We start from the raw sequence: 23,506 nt of genomic DNA, 5'->3' as shown, positions 1-23,506 counted from the left end.
GCCTGAATATGAGAGAAACAGACAGGCACAGAAATAGAGAGACAGACAGAAACAGCACTCTAATACAGTTCTAGTACGTGTGTATGTTCAGTTGTGTTCAACTCTTCATAACCCCATGGACCATGCGGTCCCTGGGGTTTTCTTGGCAAAGATACTGGAGTGGTTTGCCATTTCCTTCTCCAGTCGATTAAGACAAACAAAGGTTAACTGACTTGTCAATTAACAACTCAGCACCTGTTTCCTCATCATGATATTTACATATACCATTCTCATCAGAGGGTTGTTCTGGCGAAGAAACTTGTTTAATGAACCTTAAAGTGTTAAATGTAAACATGTTATCATTATGTCATGAAAATTGGTTGAAGGAAATGGAGATGTTTTTCCTGTAGAAGACTTATAGAAATATGATAGCTTCTGCAAATATTTTAAGGATGATTGTTTATAAACTCAATATTTTGGTTTGATTCAAATACACCAAGTGGCTGTCCAAAATATACAGCACAGCAAAGATATGTTAAAATGTAAATACATATCTATCTAGATAGATATCTATTATTGATATCTATGTGTATAGATGTGTGCATGTATATTTTATATATGTGTGTGTGTGTACATATCTCAACAGCTCTCCCTTAAAGGCTCAAAGGGAAAGGAGTGAGTATAGTGCTTGTTCCCACCAATCATTGCTAGAAAAATGTGATCAGTGCCAAAGAATAGCACTATACCTTTAATCATTTCTCTAATGATATACCCTAGTGATTATATGTTAACTGAAAACAAAAATGAAATGAAGGGAAACAAGAACACAACAGCAGAAGAACAAATAAATGAAGGCATGTTACAAACGATTTACAAAACAGGACGCTAGGTTTCTATTATCTGTATCTGATGATGGCCTTTGGATGCCAAGAGAACTGTGGTTCAGGCCACCAAGCATAATCTTCCCCTCATTACTGTGTTATTGAACTAACATTAGCTACCCTTGGGTAGCTAATATATGCTAATGTAACTTTGCAATTCTGATTAAATGATTCATCTTGCCTGCTTTTCCAAAAATTAATTTCTATTTATTCGGTAGGAACCTAATGATTTGTATTATAAATGAGTCTGGACTACATATTAGTTTGGAAAATATCCAAACTAGTTTTTACCTTATTCTTTCAAATAATGTGCTTAAAAAAATAAGCTCTGATGGCAAAAGAAAAAGTGTTTCATATGAAACACATTTATTCTTGTTTATAAATCTGAATAAAGTAGAAAGGTAATTCTAGCTCAAAAACAAATGGTTTGGAATATACTGCCTCAGTTTCATTCAATCCTATCCATGCAATGTTTCTAAATAGAAAGCCTTGTATTTATCTCATAATTAATCAATCAGTCACTTAATAAGCATTTATTAAGCACCTATCATGGGCCAGCTCCAGAGCATGATTCTTTAGGATGATTGTTTTACAATGGCAGCAAAGGCTAAATTTTAAAATGGGATAATTCAATACAAAATAAATATATGCACAACTGAACTGCCACTCTGAAATTTAAAGCATAGTTAAAATCATCTTTTCTTTTATTTGCAGTTATCTAGCTTGTGAAATTAGAAAGTCAGAGATAAGCAGAGGTAGCTGAGGAGAGACAAATTGCATAAAGCCATAGAAAGAAAGAGAAATCTGTCGCAGTATCTAATGTTTCTTAAATAATACCAACACTCTATTTTAAAAAGAAATCCTAGAAGAGATTATTCAAGGAATTTTCCATTTTCCCACTTAATTCTATCCACTATCGTTCAATATTGTTTGCCTGTTTTATTAAAAAGTTCAAACTATATGCTTAAAGGTTGCAAAATACTGTAAAATAGAGATAGGCCAGTTACCTGTGGACTTCATCTCTAAAGTGTAAAGCATATAACTTTCTATACCATCTATATTCTACCATCTGATATGCCAAGTATATCACTTGGTGTGTCATCTCTGCTCAGAAGAGAACTACAGCATTAAAATATTTGTTGTTCATGACTATTACGGATGTGTTTTGCATGACTATACATATATAACCTATATGGAATTGCTTGCCTTCTCAATAGGGGCGGGGTGGGGAGGGAGGAAGGGAGGGAATTTGGAACTCAAAGTTTTAAAAACTAAATGTTAAAAATTGTTTTTACATATTACTGGAGAAAAAATACTAAATAAATACAAAAGTCACTTCACATATATATTATATATATTGTGTGTATATATATATATATACACACACATCTTGTTGTTGTTCAATTGTTTCAGTCATGTCCAACTCTTTGTGACCCGATTTGGGGTTTTCTTGGCAAAGATACTGGAGTGGTTTTGGATTTGAATTCAAGTCTTCCTGACTCCAGGCCTAGAGCTCTATCCACTGCACTACCTAGACCTCTCTGGATGTCCCATAGACATCTTAAATTCCGCAAGTCCAAAACATGCCTTTTCCCTAAAACCCTTTGTCCTAATTTCCCTATTATTGTTGGGGGCATCGCATCCTCCTAGTCACCAAGGCTGGCAACCTTGGTATCAATCTCAGCTCTTTACTTTTTCTCAACCCCACTGCCACTCCCCCACACACATTTAATCCTTTGTCAAGTCCTGCTGATGCAATGTATCTCAGCATCTTCTCCTGTATAGATGATCCCCTTCTGTCCTCTGACATTACTATCATTCTGGTCCAGACTCTCATTACCTCATGGCTACACTATTGATAGTCACCAGGATGGTCTCCCCCGACTCCACTCCATCCTCTACCCAATTGTCAAAGTGATCTTCCTAAGGCTCGGGTTTGACAATATCTCCCCACCCCCATTCAGTAAATTCCAATGCCTCCCTATTACTTATAGAATCAAATAAAAAAAATTACGTTTGCCATTTAAAGTCTTCATAACATCTCCCCCTTTAACCTTTCCAGTCTTCTGATACCTTATTTCCCTCGATGTATTCTGCAAGCCAGGGACTTCTGCCTTCCTTGCTGTTCTTTGAACAAAACACCTCATCTGATTCTGCACTTTTTCATTGTCTCTCCCTCATACCCCAAATGTTCTCCTTCCCCATCTCCACCTCCTGGCCTGCCTGGCTTCTTTCCTAGCTAAATCCCACCTGCTAAAGAAGCCTTTCCAGACATTTGCTCTGAGGTTACTTCTAACTTATCTTATTTGTACATAATTGTTTGTATGATGTTCCCCCATTGGACTGTGAACTGTTTTTGTCTTTCTTTGTATTCCTGGCACAGTGTCTGGGCATAAGCACTTAATAATGCTTGTTGATATGACTTGACTATATATTTTTATATGTACTTGTCTTCTCCAATAGAATGTAATCTCCATGCAAGAAGGATTATTTCACTCTCTGTATGCCCAAGTATAGGGGATTCAGTCAAAGGGCCACACTTCAGGACTTAGAGGCCCACACATGGCCTGGAGGCCCCAGGTTCCCCACCCTTGCCCAAGTATCTAGAACAGTGCACAGCCCATAGTAGGTGGCTAGTAATTACCTGCTAATTAATTGACTGATTCCATTTGAATAAAGACATCAACTACATTAATTTCCCAATTCTTCATTCTCCTGCCTTCCCCTGCCCTGCTCCTTTAATCAACCTCAGCTATGAAGAGAACATCTTGCAAACAATCACCCCCAATATTCTGCTTCCATGTCATGAACTCCATTCAGTTTCTCTCCCTCAAGACTCTCCCCACTCCAATTCACCCTTCACTCAGCTACCAAGGTGATTTTTCTAATGGTTGATCTAACTATGTTGCCCCTGCTCCCTGCTCCTCAATGAGCCTTAGTTGCTCCCTATTATCTCCAAAAAATCCTTTCTATTTAAAGTTCTTCATGACCTGAACTTACAGGTCGTCATACCTTTCTAGCCTTATAATTTACTCCCTTTCATGCACTCTACCATCTAAATACTCAGACCTGGTCTATTTGTCACATGCAGTACTCCACCACCCTGTTCTGGGCATTTGATTATTTTCTATGCCTGGAATGCTCTCTCTCTTCCCCTTTACTTCTCAGCTTTCCTGACTCTCTTCGCTCTCATCTAACTTTCTCCTGTTCTATATCTCTTGTACGTACATAGGTATTTACATGTTGTCTCTACCGTTGGAATGTGATTTGCTTGAGGTGTATTGATTTTCAATTTCTGTGTATTTCCAATGCTTAGCATAGCTCCCTGCACTCAGTTAATACTTGGGGAGTGACTGATTGAACCCCTCTGTGGGCTAGCTCAGCTAAACACAGATAGTTTGTGAACTATCTTTTCAACAGTCTGGTTTATGTTCCCTTGGTGTCAACGAAGATCTTTGGCAATACTAATACGTAATCAGAGTACATGCTCCTTCCAATTACATAATGGCATTTTCATCAAGCAGAGTCTCCAGACAATTTGGTTTTATCCTTTTCTTTCAATAAATCCCCCAAAAGAAGATGGTCAGGATGATGATTTGATTTCATGCCCCAACCGCCATCCCCAAGGGCAAGACAGCCTTACACTAAGGTTCTAAAACTAATTATAAATTTAATGAGATGATCTGATTGTGCAATTTTATTAAACAGAAGCTCAACAGAGCCTCTGAAATTTTAAAACATAATGTCTGCTCAGAAAAATCTGACTGTGCATTTTGTACATGAACAAATATGAAGTAAACAATATTCATGGAAAATAAAGTTTGTCAAAGCTAGAGAAAACAGATGGCTCTCTCCTTGAGCACAGCTACCAAATTATCCTTTTCTCTTTATATTCTGCTTCTTATTGTCTCAATGACTGATCAACAAAGAAAGTCATGATAATTTTTTTTTTATAAAACTGCAAGAAAAAATGCTCTATAACATGGTAAAATCTCTGGCTATATATGAGAAGATAAAACTGAAAGTCAAAACTTCTAAATATATAGAATTTTATACCACAGAAATAGATAGGCTGTTGGTCATTTGTATAAAATCCCTTTCTTCATTTCAAAATGTGCTTTCTTCACTTTCTCTTTGGTCTATCAGAATGTTCATCTTTTTTATCTTCAGAGTTCAGGTAGTTCTGGAGTAAATGAGAGACACAGATTCCATAACCATCGATGAGATGGCTCTTTAGTCACTGGATGAGATGATTCCTGATTTTACATTATAGCCTAAGTCTGAGGGCTTGAGTTCACCAATTCATTTGGCAAGTTAGCTGAGGTTCCTTAGAACACCTTGTTTCAAGGGTCTAATCAAATTACCTTTGCATTATGGGTATAGAGTATTTTATAGCTTACAAAATGCTTTCACATGAATTATCTCATCTATTCCTTACAACAAGTCCAAGAGGGCAAGGCAGATATTATTATTATTATTATTATTATTATTATTATTATTATTATTATTATTATTATCAGTTTTTACAAATGAGGAAATTGAGTCTGAGAGGTTATTGGTTGTAACATAGCTAATAAGTGAGGTCTCGTCTCAGGAAAACTTTTGCAAAGTTTTCACAATCTATCTCCCTGTGATATTCTATCTCCTACCAATTTTCAAATAATAATGAAAAGAACAAATATAAGTAAATAAAAGCAGTTTGTTAGTTTTTCCAGGTCACTTCTTAGTGCCCCCCCCAACAAAGTCCTCTAAATCTATAAGTTATAGAACATTGGCTGATCTGCAATTAGAATAAGGAGTTTCCTGCATCGGTGTAATCACAAGTCTAGACCAAGGATAAAGGAACATGAGATAAACAAAAGTTCAAACATATAATTGGGAATACAGAAAAAAAATGCCGTCTGTGTTCTTCTCATGTCCCAATTTTTTTACGGCTTGGTTTTAAGAAGAGTGTTGGTGTTAATACGCCCCTGAGGTTTTCTTCATTCTTAGAATTTGGAAGAAATAAACAAGACACCTATTACGCTAATTCACCAATCTGAACTGGTAGAGGGTATTTTTCCTGATCCTGGAGTTCCCTATACCAATGAAATCACAGGCCCAGCCCCACCTCTACATGAGAGCTAATAGAACAGACTAATGCCTACGAAGAAATGGAATCTGATTCCTATTTCTTTTACTGATATAAATGATGACGTCATTATTGACCTGAAACATTTAAAGTTGTTGTCTGTTGTCTAGAATAATTGGGGGATAGGATTCCTCTGGGTAATTAAATCTAATTGAATCTTTCTAATTAAGACTGTTAGTAGGGATTGGTATAGAGAATTTCCAGGAGACTCCCTCATTGCAGGTCTGCACCATAGTCTTACAGCATTACCCAGAACACCATGATGGGAAGAGCCTGCCCAAAATCAGTCAGTATCTGTCAAAGGTAGAACTTGAACCCAGATCCTTCTGCCTCAGAGAGCAGTTCTCTATGCATTATGCCATCTTGCCTCCCTAGCCCGCTATCCCACAACCAGGCAAGTGGCACCTGTCCATACGGATTCTGGGGGACCTTGAAGGGTTTGGGGGTATTTCCTATCATTAGAACCATTGGGTTCAAGGTCCCATCAGTAAGCCTGACTACATTGGTGGGTGAGGCCCTCCTAGAGCAGGCCTGTACAACATACTGATTTTGGGCAGCCCACAAAAAATGTAGGGTTGACGCTGAGCACCCTCCTGCTTGTCACATGACCTGCGGCAACCAACCATCGTGTCAATCTGTCTCTGGTCTAACCTATCTGCAGCTGAAGAGGTTTAGCCCATTTTAATTCTGATCTCTACCTACTGTCAAAGTGTGCAGGTCTGTCCTAGAGCCTCCATCTTGTGAAGGGGCCAGGTCAGCAGACCGTCATTCCCCTCTAGAAACCAACAGTCTTTTTTTGAGACACCCCTAATTCCTATTACAAAGCAAAATGAAACAGGTTCCTTCTAACCCGATGGTTAGAAGACCACAGGGCAGCTAGGCAACACTGCAGATAGAGTGCTAGGCCTGGAGTCAGGAAGACACATTTTCTTAAATTCAAATCTGCCCTTGGACACATTTGATTGTAATCACCTTGAAGGCAGGGAGATTTTTTTTCTCTTTCTTATTTGTATCCCCAGCACTTAGTACAGTGCTAGCATATAACTGTGTGATGGTAATGTAAATTTGAAGATCTTTCCCACCCATTAATAGGTCTGCTTATGTCACAGGAAGCCTAAGTCATACATGGTAGGAGGAGCTTGCTCAACTAGAACAACCAGAAGGGTGGAGTAGGAAATGCTCAGAGCAAGTTAGAACCATGGGAGGAGAAGGACATAGGCAAGGAGTGAGCTAGGATTTGTGAGTGTTTGTAGGAAGGCCCCAGCAGGGCAGGAAGGCTAATGGGATGGTGAGACTCCATGCTGTGATATTATGTCTTAAGTTCCTTGCTGCTATGATGAAGTAGGTTTACTGGTTCTGGGATTTGGTTACTGCTTGGATAGGTTGGACTTACTGGTTTGGGGATTTGGTTCTCTGGTGTCTGAATAAATGTTTCACTTCTTCCGCCTTCTATATGGAGGGTCTCCATTTTGTGATATAGAACTACACAGGCATATTCACAATTATTGTTAATGTTGTGACTATCGCCTTGCTGATACAAACTGGTACTTAATAAATGTATACTGAATTGAAATCATATTCTCTGCTTCCATTTCCATTCTCTGCTCAGCTCTATACTTCTCAAAAGCATCTGGAGCACTGACTATTTCCAGTTCCTTCTCTTTCGCGCATGCGCTCTGTCTCTCCCTCTCTCTCTTTCGCTCTCTCTTTCTCTCTCTTTCGCTCTCACTCTTGCTCTCGCTCTCTGTCTCTGTCTCTCTGTCTCTTTCCTCCCTTCCTCTCTCTCATCAGATAGCTATATTTGGCTGATAGTCCTATCATAGTTTTGCCATCTATATTTCCCCAATTCATAACATTCAGTTCATCAGATTCAAAATCATGAATTGCTTTTCTCCCAGCCAGACTAACCCCCAGCAACCAATTCTATGAGAAAACCCTTTCTCGCTGATAAGACTTAACTCAGCAACAAACATTAAAGGGATAGTACATTACAAACCATATAAGGATTACTGGTTATTGAAAAATTAAAATACACTAAAATATAATTAACCTTAAAACTAAATTGAATCCAATTTAATCTTTTTATTTTAAAAATAAAAATGAATCATTTAAATTTGGAATATACTTAGGTATCTGGAAGAATTTTAGGTATTATTATGAACATAAATTATTATTTTGCTATAGATATATAGAGGTGCCAGTCATTAAAGTGTTCTGGTTAATAAGCTGCCAAATTCCCAAAAGCCTCTGTACTTTGGAAAAATCTAGCTTCTTATCTTTGGATCATAGATCAATAGCTTGAAAGGACCTTGAAGGCCACCTAATCCAACCCCCTCATTTCACACATGAAGAAACTGAGACCCAGACAGTGTAAGTGATGACTTGCCCAAGATCATACAGGTGGTAAGCACCAGAAGAAGAATATGAACCCAGAGCCAATACTTTTTCACTGTTTCATGCATTTGTGAATTTTTAAATATATTTTTATGAATCCATACCACATACAAAGCCAATTTTAGAAAGGTCTGAAAGTCTATCATTTTCTTTTTGCCTTGCTTTAAAAATAATTAGCAGCTTAGATCCTATAAAGCCAAGATATCTCCTCTAGCAAAGTCAGGTAGAATACAGTATAGGCAATACTGTCAGGACTTAATAGTAATGCTTAAAATTCTAACTTCAGATGGAGAAAGAATAACGTTGGTGGCCATCTTGAGAAAGGAACGTTCTATTTCTAAATCATATAGAGCTACTGGAAAACCAACTGCTGACATTTAAAATGTAAGAATCAATTTTTTTTAGGTAAAAATGCTATATTGACCCACATAGGATCCCATATTGCATCAAGATAAATTTAAATCCATGATACAATGGCAAGTTATATCAACACAAATTCACACATTCCTAAAGATAAAAAAGCAAGAAAAATAGTTATATAAGGAAAGGAACTAACATATTGGGAAAAAGGGTTGAGGTTCCCCCTTAACTGATAATAACAATGTTACCAAATATATTTACCATTCTCTAGTCTATATTTTCTTCTTTCATGCAACATAATAAGAATATGTCACATAGTTTAGGAAACAAGATGAAGTTTAAGGAAATTTTAAGAAATTTAAGAAAAAAATTTAAAGTCTGATGAAAATGACCATGATATTATTTAATTTTCCTTCTGCTTTTTCTCCAGGTACTGGTCAAATTCTTGAATACATTATTGTTACTGTCAGTTACCATTCTAAGTCAACTTTTTTCTCCTACCTTTTCAGTCCTGGTATACGCAGAATAAATATAAGAGGCTTAAGATAAAACAGGCAAAGCTGGAACAAAAGGCAGAAGGATACAATCCCTTCCTGGAAAGAGGATTTTGTGGCGAACCATTTCTCCCATAATGCATCCTACAGACCATATATCCACTAGAACAGGAGAGATTGGGGAAGGGAAGAAGGGGAGAAAAAAAAAGCAAAGTTAACTAAGATAATTTTCTTAAAGGTGGGGAGAGGAAGCAGGTTAATCAGAAAATATTATTTTTTTCTTCCCATGGAGCAAGGACCAAAAGAGAAGGGGGAAAGAATTCAGTAGCTAAATATATGGATAAAATAACTGCAATTGTAAGAACTTAGATTAAAACAACAAACAAGTCTTTGATATTTAGAATGTTTCATTGAAGTTAGATGAACTAGTTTTTTCTCAGAGATCTTCTCTGACATTCATAAAAGGTAGAACAAAATAAAAGTAAAAAAACCCAACCCAACCCAGGCAAGCTAAATACCATTAAGATGAACCAATTGAAAGGGTATTAACATTAAAGATATCTGCAGTCTTTCAAAGCAAAGCAATCAGCTGATAAACTACTGAACCCAGCTCAAGAAAGAGGAAATCTCTTGTTCCTTTCCATTCCCCTCTAAAATAACTATAGCTTGAGTATGACTCTTTGATCTTTATCCTTAAGAGTAATGAAAAGAACATGAACCAACCTGGGCAGGGGATTGGTGCCATTTTCAGGGCTGCCTACTAAGAGCATGTGCTCAGAATTGGAGTTCAACAGACTGGGGCCTTGAAAAACCATAAAATAGTCTAAAGATCTCTGAAGAATTTCGACCCCTGGTTGCTCATGGCCTTCCCCTTCCCTCACAGAAGTTGGCAATGCTTTTAGGATAAAATTTAGGCAGAGTTTTTCCATTTCTCATCTTCCAAAAAAAGATCTAAGTTAAAATTCATAGTGACAGCATTTTTATCATAGAGGCAAAATGAATTTGCTTCTTTTATTCCTGATTTTCTGGAAAGTATATTTTGCCAACTGGAACCCTCACTAACTGTTTTATAGGTTCTATAACTTTTTCCCCTTTGTTTTCACTCCGTCTTATTATGTAAAAAAATTAAAGCAAGGGATTTTTTTGCCCTTGCAACACAAAATAAGGGATTCCCCCCCCCATAACACAAAATAAAGGATTTTTCCCTGCTTGTAACACAAAATAAGGGATTTTTCCCCCTTGTAACACAAAATTAGGCTAAAATATTTTTTAGGAAAAGAGGGGGAAGTAGTGGGTGCTTAGGCTGCTTGGATCATGTGTGGATAAACAGTTCCCTTCTGCCTGAAAGCTTCCATGCTTCCAAGAAGGAGAGAGGACCAGATGCTTGTGATTAGTATATCTGATACAGTCAGCTACAAAGTGAAATAGGAATTGCTATGTCACTCATGAAAGTGCCAAAAGGGGAAAGAGAAAAGCGGGAAGGCTTCACATCAATGTTACAGCATGACTCTGAAGAAAAGAAATGAAAGAGGCAAATTTAGGTCCTCAATTGCACTTTTCTTTCTTGTCTTTCTTTTGAAAATCACTTTCCTTTTAATCTAGAAATTTTATTTTGCCAAGTTTGAGAAGATTCCCCCAACTCAGCTCACCCCCACTCAGGTTTTTTTTTCAATGATACACACTTGCTTTTACTTAGGACTTGAAGAAAGAACTTGAATTCCAGCACTCTCAGTAAAAATGTCTCAGAACTCAGACCTTGCTGCCCTCAGTAACTGTTATTGCAAGATTTTCCAAACAGCTGGACATTTTTTTTCCTCTTCTGAACAAAAGCATCAAAATGCTCCCTGTATACCATCCAGAATGTGTTTTCTCTAGCAGGGACAACAATTAATGTAGTCTTATGAAAAAGTTCATCTGCAGAACTAAATGAAAAGTCAATGACTTTTTTAATGATAGACACTAAAAAGCTTAGTGCGATGAAAATTTCATGGGTATTCATTTCATTAACAAACTAAGAAGGCAGCCGCTCTTTTCTTAACAATTACGTGTTTTAAAAGGAAGGAAGGAAATAAGCATTTATGAAATGCCTACTATGTGCCAGGCACTAAGCACTTCACAAAAATTATCTCATTCTATCCTCACAACAGCCCTGGGATGTGGGTGTTATCACCCTTATTTTACAGGTAAAGAAATTGAGGCAGAGATTAAGAGACTTGCACAAGGTCACACAACTAGGAAGTATCTGAGTTCAGATTTGAGCTCGGTTCCTCCTAACCAGGCTCACTGCTCTACCCCCTTCACCACCTAGCTGCCTCTAAAAAACAAAACAAACATAACTGTCTTTTAAAATGACAATTAAATTTATAGAAATAAGTACTGCAGCAGCCTTTTAGCTATGGGCTTATTTCTATATAGTGTCTTATTTCCAAAGTTATCTGGTCAAAGTGACACGGTAGAATACTGCCTAATTGAAGTTACATTTGAATAATTAACTGCAACTCTCAGTTAACATAATTTTATTTGATGGATCCAATCTGGAACATATTTTGGAGATAGATTTATGCCTGATAATTTTCATAAATATGGCATTTTTATTTAATTAGAGAGGGAAATAAAGAGTATAATAGACCTCTCTTTTCAGTTTAAAAAAAATTATTGTATTTTTCTAAACAACTGAAATCTTTAATTTCACTGACAGGAGCATTTAATAATTAAAAATTACTTCATATCCTGAACAATTTATTCTATTGACTTATTATGGGAAAAGGAAGATGACATTTCTGCCAAGGATTTTGGAAATCTGTTTTTAATTCCTTATTGAATCACCCATCTGTGAAATGGGGAAAATAAAATGGATACAGTTTTTTTTCCTTCTTTCAGATTCTGAACTGAAGGACTGCAGTATTTTGTTCTTATGGCAATCTAGAAGCAATCTGTTTTTATTTAGCATCTATGGCATATGCATGATAATTAGAAACTACTCCTATAATTGCTTAGTCAGAGTCTCTATCTAGTATTTCCTTCTTCTCTGATATCTTGTAGACACTCTATAAAAGGCTGCATCTCTGTGGTTTCCTTTTGATTTGAAAAATTAATGAGTCTAAGCAGAAATTTTGAATAGCAAGCCAAATAGTCCATTTTTTAAAAAGCTGTGAATGTAAATCGAAGAGGCCTCTTTCTTTTCATTCCTTAACAAGGTGAACTCTTTCCATTGCCATGTTTTGGGTTAGCCATGGAGGCAGTCCCTACCATTCTCTTTGTAGCCCATTCCCAGGATGACTTCTGGTGCTCTGTAATAACGTGTCACCACATACGGAGTCATCATGAAGCTTGTGCCAGCAGTCCTGGCCAGTCCAAAGTCCAGAATTTTCAATGTGCAGTCAGACTTCACCACAATGTTACTGGGCTTTAAATCCTGCCGAAAGGAACAAAGCAGAAAAAGCCAACAATACTGAGAACATTATTTCCTTCTACTACATTTGCATGGTAAGCTGGTCAGTCACACTTATTGAATACCTAGTACCTCTAGGATCTAGTTTAAGATGCTATAAAAAGGAAACAAAATATATTATTTTTTGTTTGTGCAAAAATTTTTTAATTTAATGTAATCAAAATTATCCGTTTTACATCTCATAATGCTTTCTATCTCGTTTGGTCATAAATTCTTCACTTCTCCATAGATTTGACAAGTAAACTATTTCTTGCTCTCCTAATTTTCTTACGGTATCAAACTTTTGATCTTATCTTGGTATACAGTGTGAGATGTTGGCCTATACCTAGGTTCTGCCATACTATTTTGTGATTTTTTTTCACAACTAATTTTTTAGTTTATCCTTTTAAAAATGCCTTCAGGAGCATCTTTACATCCTGAAAAGAAATTCACTGTTATCTCTGTATGCTTAAAAAAAATTAGAGCCCCTTCATGGAAAACAAAAGCTTATATCCTAACTAATTTATTATCATCCTTTGAATTTCTCCATGTAGCCACATGGAGATGACAAGTGTTTCTGATCAAGTGTTGAAAAAAGAGCAATCGTTGGTAGCTCACTTCATTCTATGAGAAATCTATCTCATTTCAATAGCATCTACAACCTCCATCATTCAAATACCTGGGAAGAAAGCCAGTGCTTTAGAAGCTGACTGCAGAAATTGACTCTCAAGGAGATGATGAATAACATAAAATATGATCTCTGATATAATCACTATTTTTTGTTTCCCTTATAAACATGGAAAAGGGTGCATGCTGCTTAATCACAGCTTTACTGGTGCTAAGAAAATCCATAATTATTATTTGTTCCCTTCCTAAGCATTATATCCCTTCTCTGTAATTCAGAGGTAACTTATTCATCTTTATAATTATGGATTCTTACCCTGTGGATGATACCGGCAGAATGAAGGTGCTTGATGCCACATAACATTTGGTACAGGAGGTAAGACATACGCTCGTGATCCAATTCCATCTGAATTACCTGACACAAGTTTGCATCCATCAGTTCCATCACAAGGTAACTAAAGAGTAAATCCTCAATGTTATAATCAGATTATGAAATATAGAAATGAATTTTAAAAAATTATTGAAATACTAACACAATGATATTAATCACATTAGAATCTTCTATGAAATCACTGCTCCTTCGAACTTTCCATTTCTTCTAATCAGCAAATGAAGGACATTAAAAAACATTTCTAAGAATGAAATCTACCAGTACCACAAACCTAGGTCTGTCAAGAGAAGCATCATTTTGGTTAGTGCTGGATTCATCTCCTTATCTTTCTCTTTCAGTAATATCTACTTCTTAGGATTAGAAACAGGAAGAAAGATTCAAGTGGCTCCCTGTGGCAAAGTCTATGTGACACATTTAGGGCATGACTCAAATCCTGGAAAGGCATATAAAAATATATATATATATTTAATAAAGGCAAGAATTTGAAACAAACAATTGAAGTAGGGGTGACGTCTAGAATCAACTGTACGAAGATTTGTATTCCTTTACTTCTTATCAAATCTTGATTCTCAAAAGTAAGGATCCTCCTTTCAGGGGGCTTATAAAGCTCTGAGGACAGACAAACACTCCTATCACAAAGAAAGCAGCTAAGGATTTTTTTCTCCAGTCCAAAGACTATGTGAGGCTCCTGCTTTTCTTCCTCTTTTTTAAGTTAAATTTTATTTTGTTTTCTTAACATTCATCTTTCATATCCTTTTCATTCTGGATATTCTGGAATATCATATTTCAAGCTCTCTGCTGCTTTTTAGAGGTGCCTGCTAAATTTCGTGTAATCCTGCCTCCTTGGCAATTCCCAGATGATTGCTGTGCTTTTTCTTTAATTTATAAGCTCTGGATTGGGCTATGATATTCCTGAAAGTTTTCATTTTGATGAATCTTTCAAGAAATGACCAATGAATTCCTTCTAAGTTTACTTTGTCCTCTGGTTCTAAAAGTTATGAGCAGTTTTCATTTATGATTTCTTAAAATAAGATGTCTAGACCTTTTTTCCCATGCCTTCTGAGGAGTCCAATCATTCCTAAATTTTTTCTCTTTGTTGTTTTCCAGGTCAGTTGTTTTTGCTATGAGATACCTTACATTTTCTTTTATATATATCTTTTTGTCTTTTGACTTTGTATTAGTATTTCTTTTTCATCTTGTCTCATGAAATCATTAGCTTCTATTTGGTCCATTTTAATTTTCAGGGAGTTTTTTTGTGGGTAACATTTTGTCCTCATGCCAAGTTGTTAACTCTCATTCCAAATTTTTTTTTCCACAGTTCTTATTTCTTTTCCCCTTTCCCCCTCTAATTTGGTATTTCAAATCATTTTTAGCACTTAAAAAATCTTGCTTCGTCTTTCACAGGAATTTTGGTTGGATTTCTATCCAAGATATGTTTTTCTTTGAGTCTTTGTTTGGAGGAAGGATTCATTCTCTCCTTTTGGGGTCTATGTCCTTATCACCACAATGGCTTTTTATGATGGCATTCTTTTTTGTTGTTGTTGTTGTTGTTTGCTCATTCTTCCAGCCTACTTCTTGATTTTGGACCTTATGTTGGTGTTGGGCTCTGTGAGCCAGAATTGAATAGTGAATAACAGCTGCCAGTGGGCACCTGCACAAGGTCGTCTCTGCCACATTTTCATTTCCTCCTCTTTGCTTTTTTTAAAATGAAGTTTAAAGTTCTGAGCTCTAAGCAAGAAAGAGACAACAGAGGACACTCAGAACAAAACTACCTTAAAAGTTCTTTTTAGCTCTTGTGAACATCAAATTTTTATGAATCTGGTTTATATTCAGAGTACCATAATAATCTCTAAAAGGAAATTATTGTGGAGATTTCTGAAATAGGAATACAAAGAAAAGGTAGTGGCTCATTTGAGGACTCCAAATGAAGGTAGAAGCTAGAAATAGAGAAAGCGTACATCAGTTCCAGTGGAGCCATCCTTATGAATCAGTAAAAATGACACATCTCCCCCACATATTCACAGCTTCTTATTTGACTCACTGTCCCACTAACGACAGCAGCTTTTCCAAACGTTTTCATCCCTCCTCAAGCCTCCCACAGCTCCCCTTCCCCTCCCCTGCTTTCTCAGCTAAGAATCTTGCCTAATATTTCACTCATTCACCCAGAACTTGTTCCCCCTCATCTCACATTACCCAAATGCTTTCTGCCACCCTCTCCTCATCTCTGCCTCCTGGCTTCCTGGGCTTCCTTCGAGTCTCTGCTAGAATCTCATCTTCTACAGCAGGCATGTTCTGGTCCGTTTTTATTGTGGGACCCTCCCTCTGTTGATTATCTCCAATTTGTCAGATACATAATTTGTTCATAATTGTCTCCACAATTAGATTGTGAGCTCCTTGATAGCAGGGACTGTCTTTTGCATTTTAGTAGAGTACCTAATACATAACAGGTGCTTAATAAATTCTTATTGACTGAGTAGATATTCTACAACACACCAAACACAATGGGTGTGAGCCCAACAGGAGGAAAGCATCAGAAGACATCTATGACCTTACAGTATCAGAAGCATTAGCTGCCCCTTCAAGGATGTGCCCTGGTCAAACATGCTCCCTTTTTGTGTGCCTTTCCACAAATTCATTGTGGCCACATAAGTTCCCTTCATATGTGCCCTTTCATGCATGTTCCCAAGGTGTCCCAACTCCTTCACTGTTAATATATGTATTTTGGGGAAAGTATGCCCCAGGTTCAAGCATGAAACATTTTGTTGTTGTGTTGTTTCATTAAATGTCTTTATTTTCAATTAATTATGTTCTAGCTGATTTATAACAGTAAACACGTTGATGGGTGCTCATGAGGCTTATGCGGGGATGCCAACCTCAGAGAACCTTGAAACTGGGGTACCTTGCCTAAGGGATCCATGTGTCAGTTAGAGAGTACCTGCCCTCTGTGCTATATGATGTGTTGGAGAGATATTTGTTCTCTTTTCCTCATTCTTCCTAAATATCTAAGTAGAATAGGAAAATCAAAGGTTATAACAAAGTAGAAAAATAGAGAAAAGTCTCTTTGAGAAATTTTCTTAAAATGAATTGGCACATTTCTTGGAGTCTGCTTCACGTATTTATTTTTAGAGTAATTTCCAGTTAATAATCATACCTTACCTTTATATAGGAATTTACAGTTTTCAAAAATATATTTAGCTATATTGTCTCATTTAATCATCACAATAATTCTTTCAGATAGATAGGTTTGGCATTGTTTATCCCATTCTATAGATAGAGAAACTGAGGCTCAGATGGATTAAGTGACTTAGCTAAGCCCAAATGTTAAATGTTGTGAGTCTTAAAACTGGGAGAAAGTTTAGCAATCATCTTATTTTTTAACACATGACATGGGTCTGGAATTCAGGTTTCCTCATGCTTACCTACTTCAGTGTTCTTTGCCCTAAATGATAGAACACTATCCTGATGAGTGTTCTCCAAACACACACAGAAAAGGAGAACCATATGATGCTCATATTGTGTTTTCTTTCATTCAAACCCAACCCCTGAACCACTTTTCCATCTTCAAAATGTAATATAGAAAGAACAGCATCTGCTTGCTGATTAAGAATCATTGTCTTTCCCTTATCACTGGGTTCTGTATTTCCTATCATGTCTTGAATTTAATTATTCTCTTTTACTTACACATCTTGGAACTCTTCCAGTGATTTCTGTGGTGTGAAGACATTTAATAAACTGATAATCTGAAAAGAAAGAGGCAAGACACTGACATTTGACATCTATTCAACAAGAATTTTTGTTCTAAACTTTTTTTTACATGTACTCCTACTATTACCAAAAATCAGAATATACATTTGGAAAGAAATAGAAAAACCAATTTCATGGAAAGAAAATTCAAAACTTCTCTACATGACCACCATAAATTTTAAGTCCTAGAAGAACAGAAATAAGTTCTCCATGGACATAAAAAGGTAGTGGGTTTTTCCTTCAAAAAGAATCACAGAGTTCTCTAGTTAAAAGGGTTATATGGGGAATAATCTGCTCCTTTTCTTCACACAACACCAGTTACACTAAAGCTCATGTGGAGTGTGTGGTATAGAGACGTGAATAAGACATGTCTATTAATTACTTTTCTTCTTGGATGATATCAATGGTTAATTAAAATGGGAAATTTATCAAAATGTCTCAAGGGAAAAAATTTGAGGTTAAATTTCTTTTCCTGTTTCTTAATTTTTGTCTTCTTTAGTTCTTTGATTAACCTAGTGTTAAGTAATTTTTTCCAATATATAACACATTGATAAAGGTAATAAATGGGAAAGTTATTTAAGGAGTGTGACCCCATGCACCAAAGAATGACCGATACTGACTCAAGAAGTGTTTTCTTAGGCATAGAGCACCAAGAGTTATGAATTATCCCCTCACTCCCACACTTACATGTGTGACTCATTACCAAGCACATTGAGACCATTCTTCCTGTATATCTGTATGTTCTTGTAGGATAGTGTGCCCTAGGCTTTTTGGAGAAATGTTTTGTACCAAGTGTTCTTTTTTTCTATCCCTTCTTAGTGAATATCTTTTCTAAAACCTAATTTAATCTGGCAGATATATAATTAATGGGGAGCATACCAGTGGAGACTCAGGAGCTACAATGTTAGAAAACAAGTCTCCTCAAATCTTGAGAATAAGAGATAGCCACCATTAGGGATAGCATAAGTTGGAGGAATAGCCAAGAAGAGATGGCTATGTATACTTTAGGACATAACCAGTACCTAAAATAAAATAATAAGAACCTAGTATTTTCACAGAATTTTTTGGGGTTTCCTACTAAATGGCTCCTTGAACGAGAGGTAGACTACCCAACTCCCACATGTGTATTGCAGTAAAAGCCTAAAGTTCACACCAGACCGAATAAGGATCAAGAAATTCAATGAGAATCTATAGTAAGGGCCTCCTCATTCCACTCCAGGACAGCACAAGAGGCCATCCAAAATCCTGAGGGCAATAGGAGAAGCGGCTACAAACAAAGGCAATGCCATTCCAGGGTAGCCGCCCAATGCGAACAGATCTATAGGCCAGGGGAGTACGTAGCCTGCAAGGCTCTGTGTCTGGAGGCAGCAAGAATTAAAGAACCCCACAAGAAAACGCTGGGGTGCTTGGAAAGCCACACTTGAGGCCCTAGGGAGTAGCAACAGGCTGGTACTGTGCTACCACTCTCAAAACAGGGGTTCTAAGATCCCTGATGTTCTGTCTTGAGAGACCAGAGAATGCCTTAAAGATTCAGCACTCTGAACCTCAAAGATCAAGGGGGACTTAATCCCAGGAAGTGAATATGATACCTTGAACTGGAGGTCCAAGGCAATCTAAAGCAGGACTAACCACTCCACCCAAAAGAACATCTGGGAGTGGAGCCTGGCCCTGTCATAAAATCCCAATTGAGGAATTAACGTTCTGACACGAATAAATTAAATACCAGCCAGTATCAACATTTTTTTGCAAATCTAGAGATTCCCCCCCAAAAAGCAAATAACTCCATAAAAACATAAGCAAAGACTCAAAGGAAAAAAAAATGGATTTTCCACAAGGACTCAATGAATACCTAGAAAAAATGAAACAAGGATTTTTTTTAAAAAACTGAAATAAAAGTTCTGGATTAAAAAATTAAAAGGAGAATAAAGAGTTTGGAAGAGATAGCAGTAAACCATTACCAAGAATGAACTCCATGAAAATGAAAATAGACCACACAGAAATCAATTACTCCATGAAAGAAAGTTTCCCTCCCCCACAAAAAAAGATTAGGAAAATATCAAAAGATTGAAAAATAGATGAAAATGCAACATAGCTGATATCAAAAAACAAGTGACTTGGAAAACAAGTTAAGTAATTTAAAAATGAATGTACTTCAATGAAATCAATAGACAATCAATGAAAAAACAGGATTAAAAAAAAGTTTAATCACCATATTTCCAGAAACTATAAATGAAAACTGTCTAGATCATTTAGAACTTGAAGGTAAAATAATCACCTCATAAAAAGAATCCTCCCTCCCAAAATTCTAGGAGTGTCATCATCAAAACACCGAATTCTCATATTGAAGAAAATAACATTTTTTTACACCATCACTGTGAATCGCATATAGATGAAAAGTGGTTTCAGTATTACAACAGCTATGTAATGAATGATTCCCAGTTATCATTAGTAGAGAGATAAAACATACTCAAAATGTGCTACTGTAGCAGCAGCAATCTGGACTACAAAGAATTGGAGAAAACTCTGTATAACATGTTAGCAACTTACTCAGTGATTATAAAAAAAGTTACATCTCTTATCCTGTTCTTAATGGCCCATTCACTACAGTACTATGTAGTATATTATTCTATTCTATTATATATAGGTAACATTCTAAAGCAGAAGGTGTACATGAAAAAGTAGGAAGCCAGCAGAAGGGGCTAGAACTGATGAAGAAATTTGTCATAGTATCTACTGATGATGAAACCGGTATTATAAAGAATAAATACTCTATGGCTTTGAGTTTTATGAGGCTATACTGGTCATATGGAACAAAGTAATCAAAGAAGGTTAATTTCCTCATAAAGGAATGCCTATGAGATTAATCATTCAATACCATATAGGTTTTAGAGAAATTTAATATAAAAAGCTATCAGGAGGGTAGTGAAATTAAATAGAATATACAGACAGGAAAAACAATCTTAAATTACAGGAACCATAGAGTAAAGTTGTTCTGCATTTTTTCTTGCCCTTAATATTTTCTCTCTCGATAAAACAACTGTCCAGCCCCAACAGCAAAAGAAAACTCACATTTTTATGATTCACACACTTCATGAGGACCAGCTCCCTATAAGCTCGTTTGGCATGTGTTTGGTTCTGAAATGGTCTGCTGAGCTTCTTAATGGCCACATTTCTGTCAAGGACAGCATCATACGCAGCACTACAGTGATCACAAGCAAAACACAAAATGCAAAATTAATGACAAAGGAAGTCGTAGGAATTCTGCCTCTTAAATAATACATAAGGTAAATGGATAGGTTTCAAATATTATCCCTAAGAAAATATGTGCAAGACATACTCCAGAGAAATAAGAAATGTTTGCACTAGAACAAGAATCTGCATGAAGAAAAATATTCATGTTGTGTGTTCTTTAACTACAATTTAATTATTTTCCTCCCATTTAAAAAATTTCTTTTGCACCTATTTTGGATTTATTTACTATATTTCTATTTTTAAAAATTAAATGTTGTCCAGTCATTTTCAGTCATGTACAACTCTTTGTGACTCCATTTAGGGTTTTCTTGGCAGAGACACTGGAGTGGTTTCCAATTCATTTTCCAGATGAGGAAACTGAGGCAAACAAGGCTAAGTGACTTGCCCAAGGTCACACAGCTAGTAAGTGTCTCAGACTGGATTTCTCAAAGGACCATTTGGCAGTGGTTAAAAAATAGAAAAGTAGATCAATGGGACAGACTAGATGAAGAAGAATCAGAGATTGAACTAAATAATCCAATGTTTGATAAACCCCAACTATAAACTACCTAGGAAATAATACCCTATTTGACAAAAACTTCTGATAAAGCTGGAACAATATTACTATCATCCCAATTTTATTTTATTGACAAAAATCTATTTTCTCTCTCTTTCACTGCCCTTCCCATCGGTAAGGAAAAAACAAACTAAAATGTTCCCAAAAATGAGCATAATCAAGCAAAACAAATTCCCACATTTACCATATCCAAGAATGTATGTCATTCTGCATATTTACTCTATCAGTTTGCTTTTAGAATATGGGCAACATGTTTCACTATTGATTCTCTTAAGTTGTTGTTGGACATTGCACTGATAGGAGTTCTTAAATCTTTAAAAGTCATTTTTCTTTACAATAGTGTTGTAATCATAAAAATTATTTTTCTAGTTCTACTCACTTCACTCTGAATCAGTTCATAAGAGTCTTCTCAGGTTTCTCTGAAACCATCCCCTTCTTAACTTTTTATAGTACAATAGTATTCCATAACATTTATATATTATAACTTGTTCAGCAGTTCCCAAATTTATGAGTAACACCTTAGTTTCCAGTTCTTTGCCAGCACAAAAAAATTCCTTGCTGTTTCTTTGTTCTCTTTGGGTTATAGGCCTCAAAGTGGTATGGCTTGGTCAAAGAGTATGCACAGTTTAGTGACTTTGGAGGCATAGTTCAAAACTACTTTCATGAATCACAGCTCCATCAACTGTGCATTAATGTGCCTGTTTTCCCCACAATCCCTTCCAAAATTTGTCATTTTCCTTTTTTATCAACCTTGCCAATCTGATGGGTGTGAATGATTAGTAACAATTTCTCCATATAGCTATCAATAGCTTGTTTTTTTCTTGGAGACTACATGTTCATATCTTTGACCATTTTTCAATTTAGAAATTATTCCTATTCCTAAAAATCTGGACCAATTATTTATATAATTTGTAAATAAGACATCATAAATTAGATTTAGTTCAACATGTGAAAATCATCATAATAACAACTATCACCTCAATTATGTGAGATAACTTTCCCATCCTTCTCCCTTCCCTTCCCCATTTCCTCCGTCCCCACCCCCCTGGTTCAGGAATAAGAAATGAGAGATGCTGTAATCCATCCTCCCAACAACTGATACACAGATTTGCTTTAAATGATAGGTCTCACCACATCACTCTTCTACTGGATAAACTCCAACTATAAACACCTCTCTTTGACTCAACCTTCTCTCCTACCTAGGTCCAAATTGCTTTTGTAATCTCATATATTACTCCCCATTTGACATGTTCTAGTTCAGCCAAACTGACCTTTTTGCTGTTCCTTATATATGACACTCCATCTCCCACCTCCATGCTTTTGCGTTGACTGCTCCCATGTTTAAAATGCATGCCTTACCCACCTCCTTTTTTTTAATCTTTAGTTTCCTTCAAATCTCAGCTCAAATGGTGCTTTTTACAGGAAGCCATTCCTGATTCCCTCTGCTAGTGACTTCTCCCTGCCCCCATCACCAGTCACCTTACATCTATTTCATATATAACTATCTATTTATGAGAAGCAGCATGGTCGAGTGGATAGAGAGACAGGAAGACAAAGGTACAAGTCTCATCTTTGATATATACTGGATATGTGACAAATCTTTAATCATTTAGTGTTCTATGCAACTCTCCAAGACTATAAACTGAAAAGAAAATGCCAATATGAATCCATAGGGGGTGTTCTCTAAAATAATGGAACTATAGATACAGTTCCTATCCCTATCACACACACAAGCACACATGTGCACACACACTCATGTTGTTTTCCCTGCTAGAACATAAGCTCCTTCAAGGGAGGGGTAATTTCTTTTTGTCTTTGTATCCACAGTACCAAGAATCACAGGCTTTTAATGCATGTTTGATGAGTAAATCATCATTTTTTAATTACAAAACCAGCATCTATAAGTTGGCCCATAATATTTAAATATGAGTAACTATTTCACATAGTTCAGAATTTCAAAGATCAGTTCAGGTTAACTGAATTTAATTAATAGTAAAAATTAATATCACATTAATTAATGGTAAAAATTATAATAGTTTTAGTATAATTCTATAATGTAAAATTTTATAGAATTTTATTGTAATATGGAGTTTAATCAACAGAACAGAAACCTTATAGTTGTTTTAAAGAGCTTACACATATCATCTCATTTGATCTCAACAACAATCCTGGAAGATGGGTACTATTATTATCATCTCCATTTTAAAGATGAGGAGCCTCAGGCAAATAGAGGGTAGATGACTACTAAGTTTCTGAAGCTAAATGTGAAT

At 36.2% G+C, this 23,506-nt stretch overlaps 1 protein-coding gene across 4 annotated transcripts in view; it reads right to left on the bottom strand.

The window, feature by feature from the left end:
• Positions 1–23,506, bottom strand: part of MAPK10 (mitogen-activated protein kinase 10) — a 72,914-nt gene that overhangs the window by 32,130 nt on the left and 17,278 nt on the right. For all 4 annotated transcript variants that reach the window (XM_036762422.1, XM_036762424.1, XM_036762426.1 and 1 more), the window contains exons 3-7: positions 20,498–20,627; positions 17,366–17,424; positions 13,610–13,748; positions 12,489–12,654; positions 9,330–9,401 (exon numbers count right to left, since the gene is read on the bottom strand). In XM_036762422.1, the coding sequence (XP_036618317.1) occupies positions 9,330–9,401; positions 12,489–12,654; positions 13,610–13,748; positions 17,366–17,424; positions 20,498–20,627 (566 nt within the window). The remainder of the gene's footprint in view (positions 1–9,329; positions 9,402–12,488; positions 12,655–13,609; positions 13,749–17,365; positions 17,425–20,497; positions 20,628–23,506) is intronic.

This window comes from Trichosurus vulpecula, chromosome 6 (assembly GCF_011100635.1).
Source record: "Trichosurus vulpecula isolate mTriVul1 chromosome 6, mTriVul1.pri, whole genome shotgun sequence".
NCBI classification, from domain to species: Eukaryota; Metazoa; Chordata; class Mammalia; order Diprotodontia; family Phalangeridae; genus Trichosurus; species Trichosurus vulpecula.
Note: the sequence above shows the minus strand (reverse complement) of the source record. Positions and strands in the feature narration are given on the sequence as shown.